Source organism: Urocitellus parryii, chromosome 7 (assembly GCF_045843805.1).
Source record: "Urocitellus parryii isolate mUroPar1 chromosome 7, mUroPar1.hap1, whole genome shotgun sequence".
Classification (NCBI taxonomy): domain Eukaryota; kingdom Metazoa; phylum Chordata; class Mammalia; order Rodentia; family Sciuridae; genus Urocitellus; species Urocitellus parryii.
This window is the reverse complement of record NC_135537.1, coordinates 73,475,874-73,489,843: the sequence shown is the minus strand read 5'-3', so window position 1 is coordinate 73,489,843 and position 13,970 is coordinate 73,475,874. Positions and strand designations below refer to the sequence as shown.

The window sequence follows — 13,970 nt, the reverse complement described above, 5'->3', positions numbered from 1 at the left end:
CTTCTTTTTGAAGCAATTTTGATCATTTCTATTTTCTTATAGCACTGGCCATTTCATTTAGTCTGTAAGTACAGTGGTAAGAAATAGTTACTTTATTGGTACTATTCATTCTTCAAAGCCTTGTTCAAAGGCTACCTCCCCTGTGAATAATCCTTTTATTTTTGTCCTGCAGGAAAAGAAAATAAATTATCCAAGGTCACACAGAGGGACCAGGATATAAACCTATATTTGCCCAACTCCAAAGTCTGTATTCTTGCTCCATACCACAGGTTTGTACATGATAAACTAGACCTATGATTTTCAATTGCTGATTATGACTTATGAAATAAACTTATTCCAGTGTGAAATAACTCTGGTGAGTTATCATCAACATTTTTCTTATTAAAAAAGAACAGAAAACATAATACATTATATATAGAAAGCATATATACTTTCCATAAAACAGTATATACACATGTATGCATACTGGATAGCAAAATACCTTCCTTACCAGGAATAACTGTAAAAATCTGATACCCTAAAACTGTATTTTTAATATCTTAGGGACTCATTAAATATGCTAAGTTGAACTAAATAATGATCAAGAGACAAGGGGTTCATATTCTAGTGCCTTCCAAATTATCAGAGAAAGGTGCTTTATAATTATGACAGTTAATGTTTATTGAAATTTTGTATATAACAAATTATGCTAACATTTTACATGAAATTTCACTGAATCTTTGTAACAACTCATTTAGAATAAAAGAATTGAGATTCAGAAAAATATCCTTTTTGAAAAAGTTAAAGTAGCTTCCTCAAATCTTTATCAATTACAAAGAAAAAAGAAGAAACTTTATAATATAGAAACCTGGCAGATATCTTCTTGAACAAGTGATTGAAGTTATAATAACCAGTTACATCATAACTCCTATAATATAAGGTGCTGAGAAGTACCCAGCATCATTTGTGTGGTATTCTTGTCAAAAATTCACAAACTCAAACTAACTATAAAAAACATCAAATTCAAACTGAGAGAAAGTCTAAAGGAACTAACCAGTGCCAAAACAAATAAACAAGGTGCCAAGGTCACGAAAGACCAAAAAAAAAAAAACCTAAGAAACTGCCAGAGACTGGAGAAGATATGACAACTAAATGCAACAAGAGATCCTAAAAAAGGAACACTTACAAGAAAGTTTAAAATTTGAGTAAAGATAGAAATATAGCTTAGTAGGACACCACCTGCTTTGATGCATAAGGCTTTCAGTACAACCCCCAGCACCATAAATAAAACAAAATAGGAGTAAATAATAATAATAGTAGTATATGAAGCTTATAGAAAGATACTAACTTTCAAGGAAACTGGGTGAAATATATATGGAAACTCCTGATACTGTTATGGCAATTTTTCTGTAATTCTGTATTTTTTAAATGCAATTTTTAAAACTCATAATTATTGCAGAAGGGGAGAGGAGGAGATTAAAGGGGAAAAAAAGGAAGGGGAGAGAAGGAAAAAAAGGTAAATTATAAGTCACATGGTCAGACTACCTCTTTAGTCAAATGCCTACATTTTCCAAAATTTTTCCCAAGTATTAGACAGCCAATAAATTGGGAAAGCCTAGTTGCATAAATGACAAACAGGTGAAACAAAATTTTTATCCAACAGAAGTACAGACAGGATGTCTTCTTGATATCTCAATTTAATTTTCCTATAAAAACCTTTATTGCCTATGGTTTAATCTATAGGACGCTTTTAGTGAATAAAATGTGTCCAATTCTTTAAAAATAACAAAATATGCAGTAAAGAAAGTTAGGGTTTGTGTTACATTGGTCGATTTTTTAAAAACCAGTATTCGTGTATTATAAGTAACAAGTCATATGGTCAGACTACCTCTTCAGTCAAATGCCTACATTTTCCAAAATTTTTCTATTGCCAATGAATTGAATAAGTTACACTGGAAGTAAGTAAGCATAAACATTATTTTTAGACAATGAATAAACTCCTTTGTAAAACAAAAATGAAAACCACAATAACATATACCTAAGATTAAACAAATGAGTAAATATCTCAAAGAGAAAATGTTCCTTATTTTCCTAAAGCAAACGTTATGATTCTCATTACTTTGACAGTTGTACCAAAATACACAGATTTTAATTTTCTCAAAAATAGATATTTATTGAGGACTCTTCTTTTATTAATTTTCAGGGGGAAATCATTAAACATTAAGAGTCCAGCATTTTAAAACGTTTTTCATATATTCTAGGAATAATGCTTTTTAAAAAATGGGTCCAAAGTTTTTAGTTTAAAGAGTATTATAAGACTGTAGGAAAAGGAGTTCACTGCCTATCACCAAGTAAACTACCTAGAAATGGAGACATTTAAGAAACATCAAACTAATGTTCCTCCACATAGTATAGCCATATGCTACACAACACATAAGAATCACAAAATCTTGAAAAATCATAGATTTTTACATTACACTACATTTTACATTACACTCAGTCTCAGGACAAAAATATAACTTCAAAATAAAAAACAATGGAAAGATTTTATACAAAGATATTTATGTGATAATTAAAATGAATAATAATTAATATATAAGAATATTTAAAATAATAATAATTACAAACAAGTTACTGTTTAATGATAGGTAACTAAATAATTATAGGATTTACAGAATTCCATGAAGCCATTAAAAATCATATTTATGAGAAGGCTTAGTGACATGAAAAATATTAATCTGCCATGCATATAACAATAATAAAGACATTTTTAAAAATGACAGGCATACCAACATTTTTAATAGAACTCATTTGCATGGTAAATGTTAGGTGATTGCTTTTTCTTTGTATTTTTCAGTATCACTACGTTTTTGCAATGTATATTGTTATTAAAAAATGAAAGATTCTTTTAAAAGTATAATTAAAATTGACTTGACAGCAATTTACAAAATCTAAATGTGCACATAAATGCCTTTTATTCATGTTACTAAAAAATAGGGTAAAGAAAATCAATATTTTAAGAAGTATAACTTCTCCTAATAAAATGTTAAGCTACCAATATAAAAGATTTAAGCGGATTAAGAATTAAATATTTCCTCCAATACCTAAAAATATCTTAAATTTATACATTTTGCTACAAAATAAATTTCCTGCTTAAATCTACTAAATCAAACCATGTCTCCTGGAATATAAATAAACTGAAATGTCTTACTCTATATGATCTTGAAATATAAGGGTTTATATGTGTGGGAGGGGGATGTTTCCCAGCAAGTAGTATAAATGATGCCACTAAATTTCCTAATTACTTTCTTAAACTCAATGAACGATAACAGTCCACACAGATGTAGCCTCTGTAGACAAGCATGTGTACATTGATGAAATATCATTTTGCCTTATGAAAAACAATGAGAGTGTATGAGAGCTCCTACTGACAAGCAGGGACTTTAATAGTAATAAAGAAACATTAAGAACTCAAAATATCAAAGGTATATAGTTCCTGTTTGCAAACTTGCTGTACACTGTGACTTTTGACCCTGGATCCCCAAACCTGGACAGATTTACTATAAGACACAGAGCACAAGACTTAGAGCCGGATATCAGAGGTTACACTGTACTCTGCTTCCTAGTGTACCATGACAAACAACCTCTCTTAGCCTGTTTGGGGAAAGTCATTTTAAGAAAACCATACATGTGCACAATGCAAGCAAACAGATAACAAGGAATATCACTTCCATTATTTTTATTAGTATCTTCTCAATTAGTAAAACAGAATGATAGAATAGGTTCAGTGCCACACAGAGACAGCAATACATAGAAATCAAAACATTCTTGCTTACCATGCCAAACTGCTGCATGTCCATCCCACAGAGTTGCCACTGTTTTCCTTGCACCGTCCCACAAATTATGAGAATAAGCTTCTTTTAATACATTTTTCCTCTTATAAATGTGTAAGAAAATAATAGTAAGATAGAGAAGAAAGATAGTAAAATAAGGAAGTATTAAAAGAATTAGTGGTGTAAAAACCCACAAGAGATGGTTTGCAAAATTCAAATAGTCCTCCAATTGCTCCACACCAAACCATTCTTCGAGTATGTGAATCAGACAGGTCATATAGGGTATAGAATCCTGTCCTGAAGCACAGGTTTGATTTTTGTCTATCATTTTTCTTTAGGTGAAAATGACAAATTCAATCTCTTTCTTCATTGCCATAGCAGGTCTTTAATTTTGACACTAGAAGGAAAAATAATTCATAGTTATTCTCTTCAGAGATACAAAGTTAAATGTTGGAGTCTACATAAGTAGCATATCTAGTCATTTCTTAATACCAAAAATAAGTAGATGATTAATGCTTAACCTTGTTGCAGGTTTACATGTGAAAATGATAAGGTTTCAACTGTTTACTCATGAATGTGTTGGGTTTAGCTTTTGAAATAACTTGCAAGCTGTAAGTGAAAGAAGAAAAAAACTGATGAATGAAATTTCAGATTTCATTCATTTTTCATAATTTGACTCATATCTCAAATACAGATATTGAACAATATTATACAATATTATGTTGAAATTAAATATATTCTTCACAAAAGAAAACATTAATAGTTAATTTGGTAAAAAATAACCAAATTCTTTAGAAAATGATGACATACATTTTTGGATACTGTCTTTTATAAAGAAACAGGTTCACAGAAAAGCTATCTATTCTTTTGACATTATATAATTAAAAAATCACCAATATTGCCTTTTATCTTATAGTCATTACTTTTTTTAAAATATTAAATGCTTAAAAATACAGCTGTACAATTATTCTATGAATTCAGCTCTAAAATGGTCATTTAACTTACCAGAAATTACATAAATATCTTTTCCCAAGCTTCAGTGTATATATTCTGAAAAACAGTAAGCAAATGGAAGAAATATGTGACTAAAGAAAAAGATTGGGCTGCGGATGTAGCATGAGGGAACAGCACCTTTCATAAGCAATGCCTTCGGTTCAATCTCTAGCATCTCTCTCTCTATTAATACCAAAAATGTATCTTCTCATATGTATGTATCTTCTCCGTTACGTACATATCTATAGTATGTATAGATATGCATATAAAAAGTCAATCATTAATACCTTGAGTTGAATTTCCATAAAACAAATAGCACAAGATATTTACAAATGTTTAACGAAAATGATTATAGTCCCAAGATAGTATGTCACAATTAAGAATTATAGTCATGCTACCGATGTTTGCTATGGACAATTGTTTAGTGCCACTATACAAAGCTCCACCTAAGAATTTATTTTAACGGAGCTATAAAAAGATTTACTTCTTCTGAAAAAGTCGGAATGAGTAATTGACTATCTCTCTTTACTAACTTTACCAGATAAGTTGACAAATCATAATCCCTACACAAGATTTCCTCTCTCCATTCATATTTTCTCTCGTTCTGATTCTATTCTTAGTGATATTTTACCATTATTCCATATTACATAACTTTAATGAAAATTATCTCATATCCATTATGGCTGAGGCAGGAAATAAATAAATGAAAGAAAGGAACAGAGAAAAGAACAGACATATACTCAAGACAACATATAGTTGTCTTTATGCAAAGATTTTCTTGCTAATTGGCTTATTAATAATACACATATTTTGAGGACTTTTCCAGCTATTGAGGATTTAGTCTAATTTCCTTGTAACCAATAGCATTTACTTATGAGAAACCTAGGCCTGTTACATTAACAGGAGATGAACATAACATACATTAAGACCTCAACCTGGGCTTTATGTATATCATATTCTAACCAATCCACCTAAAGAGCTGAATCACCATAATTATAATTCATCTGTGTTTGCACATTTGTAATGCAACATATCAAATTCAATACTTTCAAAAATGATAGGAGCTAGGGCTATAGCAGAGTGCTGCTTGCCTACCATGTACAAGGCAGTGAGTTAGAAACTCAGAAAAAAATAAAATTAAAAAAATACAGCAACAATAAAAGAAAGGAAATATTAAGTGTTGATGAAAATGTAGAGAAATCAGAAATTTCATACATTGCTGACTGGAATGTAAAATAGCGTGGCTCAGTGGTAGAACGCCAGCCTCTCACGTGTAAGGCACTGGGTTTGATCCTCAGCACCACATAAAAATAAATATAATTTTAAAAATCAAACTTCTTAAGCACCAACAAGTGGAAAATTCCATACTTGACCTTATGTAAAAGGGCACAGTAAAAACACAGGTGCATTTAAAATACTGTGTAAAATTACCTTAAGGCTATATGTATAATGTGTAAGAAACCTAAGTTAATTTTGCATTCAGACTTTGGTACCATCAGCAAGATGTCTCATTATGTTCATACAAATTTCCAAAATCCAAAAAAATCCAAAATATAAAACACTTAGCATCAAGAATTTCAGATAAAGGAAACAACCTATATACTATGTTTTTTCCTATACATACATATCTATGATGAAATTGAGCACTTCTACCTTTTCATTTAAAGGAGTCATGTCACAGCTTCTCTTTAGCATATCCAAATTTCCAGTACACTACTGTATTCTGGGGGTCATTGACAATTAGGGGTTATTTGAACACAATGATTGCACTATCACAACCTGTGTGTGTGTGTGTGTGTGTGTGTGTGTGTGTGTATGTGTGTGGTACTGAAGATTGAACCCAGGAATGTTCTACCACCAAGCTATATCCCAGCCCTCTTTATTTTTCTATTTTGAGACAGGGCCTCCTTAAGTTGCTGAGGCCAGCCTAGAACTTGTAATCCTCTTGCCTCAGCCTCCAGAGAGTAGTTGGAATTATAGGTGTGTACCATCACATGTGGATATAATACTGTGATTCTTAATCTCAGAACTGAGGCAGTACTTACTGAGTGACTAATGGACAGGTAGCATATACACTGGACAAAGGGATGATTCACATCCAAGAAGAATGGAGAAGGACAGCACAAGATTTCATTATGCTGCTCCTAACAGTATACAATTTAAAAATTTTAATTTGTTTATTTCAGGCATCTTCCACTTAATGTTTATGGACTGGGGATGACCAAAGACCTGAAACTGCAGAAAGTAAACCCATGGGAAAAGGGGAACTATAGTATCCCTCTTCTCCTTTTAATCACATCCTTACTTAGCATACATAATGAGCACAGAAAAGGGAAGCCAAACAGAACAGGTAGGGCTCCAAGAAGGATTATATGGAAACCTACACAGAATCAAGTAGACTTTTAACAGTGCCACATATAAGAATCCCTTCCACAAATGGTCACCCAGTCCCAATTTTGATTTTAACGTTTCTAAAAAAATTTAAATTTTTTTTTTTTAAATCACACACAGGGTGCCCCATTCCATATTCAAAACCATCCATAACTACTAAAAAGGTCTCTCATACTTATCTCACTATCTTTTACGTAAGTCCATTAGACAACCTCTTAAACTTCAGAAATTATATGAATGAAGCTATAGTTTAATATTTCAGTCAAGATATCTGGCAAACCCAAACCTCTCCTGCCTCCTCTCCCTTTCCCTGGTGCTGGGGGTCAAACCCAGGGACACACTCTTGACAGGCACCAATCCTCTCTTTAAAATACATCAAAAATCTTTTTGAACTGATAAACTCAGTAAGATGGCAGGACATAAAATCAACCCACTAAAGTCAATTGCTTTTTTTAAATAATACACTAAAAATGAAACTACTGAGAAAAAAATCAATTCCATTCACAATAATTACAATCACAAAACAAAACCTAGGAATAAATTTAACCAAGGAAGTGAATAATCTCTACAATAAAAATTAAAAAACAATTATGAAAGAAATTAAAGAGGATGCAAAACATGGAAAGACATGCCCTCTTCATGGGTGGAAAGAACAATGTTAATATGTTCATTCTGCCCAAAATGATCATCAGATTCAAAGCAATCCCTACCAAAATATCAATGGCATTCTTCACAGAACTAGAAAAAAACAATCCCAAAACTCATATGGAACCAAAAACCTTACAACAGCTAAAGCAATTCTAAGCAAGAACAACTAAGCCAAATAATGAATGCTGGCAGGGATGCAGAGAAAGGAGAACTCTCATACACTGTTAGCTGTAATGTAAGTTAGCGTAGCCATTATGGAAAACAGTATAGAGGCGCCTCAAAAATCTAGAAATAGAATTATGATTCAACAGACCCACAACTGAGTATATATCCAAAAGAAATGAAATCAGTATGTAGAAGAGTCAGTCACCTGCACTCCATGATTAACTGCAGCACTGTTCACTATAGCTAAGATATGGAATCAACCTAGATGTCCATCAACAAATGAGTGGACAAAAATATTGTGGCATATCTACACACAATTCGTCATAAAAAAAAGAATGAAATTCTGTTATTTGCAGCAACGTGGAGGAAATTGGAGGATATTATGTTCAGTGAACTATTAGGCAGAGAAAGGTAAATGCTACATGTTTTCACATGTGTATACTAAAAAAATGCTACTTCTTTGGCCTTCTTAAATGGTTAAATTCGGCATATCTCTGCCCTCAAAGTGTGGCAACAGTTAAGGACGCAGGAATAAACATTTCCTTTGAAAACTAGTCTTCTATTTCCACCCACTCACAAGAGTAACCGAAATACTAATAACCATTTCAAATGTCTGAATTTTAACTAGTTCATACATAGTTCTAAAGAAGTACCAATATCATTTTGGCATTCATAACCCGAAAATCAGCTTTCAAGCTTGAACTTTCTTCTTCGAAAGGTGGTTGCCTAGGAAGTCTCAAGGAACACTACACTCAACTTTCTTTTTTTCAAAGTCAAGAGTACTGTTCCATGGGCTGGGGATGTGGCTCAAGCGGTAGCGCGCTCGCCTGACATGCGTGCGGCCTGGGTTCGATCCTCAGCACCACATACCAACAAAGATGTTGTGTCTGCCGAGAACTAAAAAATAAATGTTAAAAATTCTCTCTCTCTCTCTCTCTCATTCTCTCTTTAAGGAAAAAAAAAAAAAAGAGTACTGTTCCAGTTTCTTGTTAAGATATATAGCAGCTTTGAAGGCTGAGACCTGCTTAACAGGCTTACAAACCCCAGTGACTACGTGCGTGGCGCCCATAAGGTCTGGACAGACTCATATTAAAAAGCCTGATATACATGGCTTCATTTAGTCCTTCAAACTGACCATCAGGTAGTTACTGTTGCTAGTCCCCAATTTCAACATGAAGTTCAGAAAGGTTAAGGCACGTTCCAGGTCACACGGGCAGTAAAGGGGCATAAACCAAGGTTCCAAGCCTGCTTCGGGACGCGAACACTCCTGGCCAGCACCCACGCGGCCTGCAGTTGCCACATACTTTCCTTTAGCTTTCATACACAGGAGGTTCGGTCAGGCTTCCCGGATCTGGGAAGTCACCCGGCAAGCTAAGAAGATCTCTAATGAGGCTCAAGACACCTCGCCCAGCCACCGAAATTTGGACGAAACGCGCTGAATCGGAGGTTTTCGAGAGCAAGACGGGGGACACGGACTGATAGTGACCCAATAGGACCTCTCCTTCCGGTCAGCCAGGGGCCCGAGCCGAACACCCAACAAGGCGGAAAGCCGAGCGCGCCGATGGGGCTTTCCGGAGAGGCCCGGGGAGACCCGAGGCACCCCCTTCGCCGCTTCCAGCCGCGCGCTACAGACGCGACGCCGGGCTGGAGGAGCCTGGAGAAGTCAAAGGGGGACCGACGCACCTAAGACAGTGAAAGATAAGGGCAACTCGCCTTCACCTTCCAGCAGCAGGAGGAACTCAGTGGCTTAACTGAGAAGTGAGACGGGCAGATTCGCAGAGCGGGTTTCCCATAAGCAATCAGTAAAGAGGAAGGCCGGGCCGGGTTAGGTGTGACACCGCCTTCGCCCCGCCCTTTCCTGTGGCCGCCCGGAGCAACTTCCTGTGGCGGCTCCTCCGCTAGCTCTAGGCTGCTCCAAGCCAGGGCCGGTTCCTAGCTTCTCAACCCCGAGCGGACACGGGAGGCCTCCTTTTGGTCTCCGGTAACGAACCAGAAGCTTAGTCCGAGTGTCGTGCGTCAGGAAGACCCTTGAAGGGGCAAAATGTGCTGCGAGAAATGGAACCACGTGGCCGAAATGTTTCTCTTCCTTGACGAGCGGGAGGAGGACTGTAAGATCCATTGCCTCTGCTCCCGGGCTTTTGTGGAGTAAGTAGAAACTGATCTCTCTTCATTTCTGCCACTATCGTTGCCCAGTAATGTCGGCGTGGCAAATACATTTGTAATGGTTCCCTATAAACAGATTTTTCGACCCTGCAGCAGGGCGGTGTTGAAGAGAAACAAAACCCGGGAGAGGTAACAGAGTGGTCGCCTACAGCGAGTATTAGGTGAACGACTGAGGCTGACCTCGTAGGCTGGTAGGGGGAAACGTGGTAGTTTAAACATATCACTTTCTGTTTACAGATTGAGAGGGCACTTTAAAGTTGGGAGAAAGGGAAATGTAAAACGAAATTCCTCATGAATGTGAAGGTTTAAAGTTGAATAGCCTGGTTTTGGTTAGCATCTCTTTTCAAACATTAAAATCTGTTCAAATGCGTGTACTTGGAAAGTCTAGCTGTTTGAGGTCAAAGGCTTAACTATTTTTACAAGTGTTTTGGAGATAGCTTTGTTTGGGGAAAATATTGAAGGTAAAAATTGCAAGAAAAGTAGAGTGAGGGGGGTGCAAATTGTAATCTAGAGACTGTTTTCTTTATAGATAGGCTAAGCCATTTAAAGAGTTTTTCATTTCTGAAACGGGTATAGTTACCCTAATATTGCATTCTGCCGCTTGTATTAAAATCTCCTTTGGAGCCGGGCGCGGTGACGCACGCCGGTAATCCCAGCTGCTTGGGAGGCTGAGGTAGCAGGATTGTGAGTTCAAAGCCAGCCTCAGCAATAGCGAGTAGATAAGCAACTCAGTGAGACCCTGTCCTAAATGAAAAATACAAAAAAGGGCTGGGGGTGTGGCTCAGTGGTCGAAATGCCTCTGAGTTCAATCCCCAGTACGCACCCAAAAAAATCGTCATTGGAAGTGACTTTCAGGTGATAGATTATAAATGTAGTTTAATGTAGGAGAATTTAAGTTAGAAGAAATTATTTTTCATTGTGTGTTTTTGTGAAGTAATCTGAAAATTAAACCCAAAAAAGTAAACTCCATATTAAATTTAATGTAAAAGTATTGTCCCCTTTGTAGTCAGGCATACGTACAAGTATGTATTTATTTGATGAATACTTTCTGATCCCCTGTGTATCAGATATGCTGAAAGGTACTGGGGTACTTAAAGCCTGTCCCTGCCTGCGTTGAATTTTCTTTCTAGCAAAGGAGATCAATATTAATTTTAAAAAAGCTGTTTATATAATTACTTGACTAATTATAGTTATGAGTGCCATGAGAGAGAAGTATTTGATTCTTCACTGATAACCTAACTTTTCTCCAAGGGTCACAGAGGTTTTGGGGGAAAAGTAACATTTGGAAAGAGGTCTAAAGGTAATAAACTGGGGTAAGATTGAGTGAGAGGAAGCATTCCCTGCAAGCTGAACTTTGACAAACCCTAGGAAAAGCAAAAGAAAGCCTGTGAAACCAAACAAAGTGACTGTCAAGGAAAAATAGGAGATAAAGTTGGTAAAGTCAGCAGAGTAAAGACGTACAGGACATTGGATACTTTATACAGTCCCTGAATTCACAATGACTCAATTTAATGATGGTGTAGAAGCAATTATTCAGGAGAAATCATATTCAGATTTTGAATTGTGTTCTTTTCCTGGGCCAGCAATATGCAGTGCCATACTCTTGTGATGCTAGGCAAAGCAAAAGCCACATCTCACAGTCCCGACCCCATGAAAACAATTCTACAGTTTACTGTGTTACTAAGCTAGGATATTTGGTGGATGTATTTTTAGTTCAAGATAGGTTTATCTGGAAATAACCACATCATAAATCAAGGAGCATCTATATAGGAAAACCTTATACTTGGAATGACATAATCAGATTAGCATTTTATTTATTTTGTGGTGCTGAGGACTGAACCCAGCACCTCACTCGCACATGCTAGGCGAGTGCTCTACTGCTGAGCCCCCAGCCCCAGATTAGCAGTTTTTAAAGATTACTCTGGCAGTGGATAGCAGGAGAACCACTGAAGCCTGTTGTCCAGGCAAGAAATAATATTTGCTTGCATTAGGATAAATGGCAGTAGAAATGGGGAAAGATGGGAGAGGAATTATTGGGGTTGGAGATTGGAGTGGATGTGGGGGAATAAAGAAAAGATAAAGAATGGAAAACAGGAGACTAGGTTAAAGGTAAATTCCTGATTTGGGGCTTATCTTGCTGCCTTTCACTGATAATAATCCCTGGAGAATATTAGTTTTATTTGGGGGCAGTGGTGAAGAGATTATAAATTTGATTTTGTATATTTTGATTCTGTGGTACCTACAAGCTAGATAAGTGTTAGTCTGTAAACAAGTCAGGATGGCGCCTGGCAAATGTTAGAATCTGTAAATAAGTCTGGATGGTGCCTGGCATTTTGCCAGAGGGAGTGGTTTGTGAAGTAACTCCAGCGAGCCATTAAGTGTGGAGATTTCTTATTGGTTGACTGCTGTATCTAGTTTATGTTAATTAAGATAAGCTGTGTGAAATGTATAAATACCTCTGTTGTCCTACAATAAATGGCTCCCACTCCTGCTGTATCAATCTACACAAGTTGTTCGTCACCCCCGGTTATTTTGCTGCAGCTGGACTGCGGCAGATAAGGATGGGTTGTATAAGGAGTTGGATATATTAGTTTGGAGCCTTGGAGAATTCTGTGCTGGTCCTAAAAAGCCATTAGTTTCAGGGGTAGGGGATTCCATCCTGGAGGAATTCCAACATTTTTTTAAAATGAAAAGAAACCTGATGGATTAACTGAGAAACAGCAAGCCTAAGTATACTGCCATCAAGTGTTTCAGTGAAGGAGTAATTAACATTTGAAAACTATTAAAATAACAAGCAAAATGAGAATCCACTAGAACCATTGCACTATTTGTGTGACTCACACCATGTACAACCAGAGGAATGAGGAGTTATGCTCCATTTGTGTACAGTGTGTCAGTTGCATTCTGCCATCATATATAAAATTAGAATGCATTAATAATTTTTTAAAAAGTATGATGAGAATTGGTAACTGCTTAGTCAAGACTCTTAGTAGAACAGTGTCTTAATGGGGTTCCTACAACCCACATCAGGCCTCCTATTTTATAATTCAAGTCAAAAGTTAAGATTTACTTAGCTCTTACGTGTACCACGTCCAGAAGTTTATTCATGCCGAATCTTTAAGCACTGTGGATTGGATTACACTGACCAACCTCTAGATTGCTTTGTAGAGAGTACTTAACAGGTATAATGGGAAATTCTTTAGGTACTAGGCATCAGAAATATATTATTTCCAGAGATGAAGACCCTTTGAGATACTTGAAAGTTGTCAAAGGTAGAAAAAATAGTTTTCACATTTTAAGAGTTAGCATTGTCTTACTACTGCTCTTTCTGCCTCAGATTATGTGTAGCCTTGGAATATACTAGTAATAATCTTGGAGTACTGTTTCAACTCTCACTCACAAAGAAGTATTTCTTCTGCTTCCACTGGACTTGAAGACCTTTTAAGCTAGGCTTGCAGCCTAGCTCTGTGGGTAGGACCAAGGAGTTCATCAGAAAAGAGTACCTGGTTGTGTGTTAGATGTAGGCCAAGAAAGAAGAATCAGTCTGTAGTCTGTGCCGGCCAATATTGTATGCTTATTAACGTCGAGAGAGGGAATATATAAGTTTTAAAATATTTTTAAAAGTTTAAAAATATTTTTCATATCATACCTCTAGAAAACAATGGATGACTGGATTTGAATTTCTGCCTCACTTTTTCAAAATAGGTAAAGAGAACTTTAAAAAAAAAATTAGCTCTGTTACTGCTCAAATTCTAGCCCTATAGAACAAAAAGAACTTAGAGATAGGATCTTGGAGGA

At 36.0% G+C, this 13,970-nt stretch overlaps 2 protein-coding genes across 7 annotated transcripts in view; one reads left to right on the top strand and one right to left on the bottom strand.

Moving 5' to 3' along the window:
• The window catches only part of Tmem68 (transmembrane protein 68), a 31,387-nt gene extending 21,593 nt beyond the window's left edge, over positions 1–9,794 (bottom strand). For 3 of the 5 annotated variants that reach the window (XR_013343932.1, XM_026394417.2, XM_077800662.1), the window contains exons 1-3: positions 9,693–9,794; positions 4,818–4,862; positions 3,816–4,209 (exon numbers count right to left, since the gene is read on the bottom strand). Coding sequence is in view for 4 of the 5 variants with exons in the window: in XM_026394417.2 (XP_026250202.1) it covers positions 3,816–4,140 (325 nt within the window). In the remaining variant the exon portion in view is untranslated. Of the gene's footprint in view, positions 1–3,815; positions 4,210–4,817; positions 4,863–9,313; positions 9,500–9,692 lie in introns of those variants that run through there. The other 2 variants (XM_026394419.2, XM_077800661.1) reach the window with 2 other exon arrangements.
• An 88-nt stretch (positions 9,795–9,882) lies between these two features.
• Positions 9,883–13,970, top strand: part of Tgs1 (trimethylguanosine synthase 1) — a 42,273-nt gene continuing 38,185 nt past the window's right edge. For both annotated transcript variants that reach the window (XM_026394421.2, XM_077800569.1), the window contains exon 1: positions 9,883–10,154. In XM_026394421.2, the coding sequence (XP_026250206.2) occupies positions 10,051–10,154 (104 nt within the window). In that variant the 5' untranslated portion in view covers positions 9,883–10,050. The remainder of the gene's footprint in view (positions 10,155–13,970) is intronic.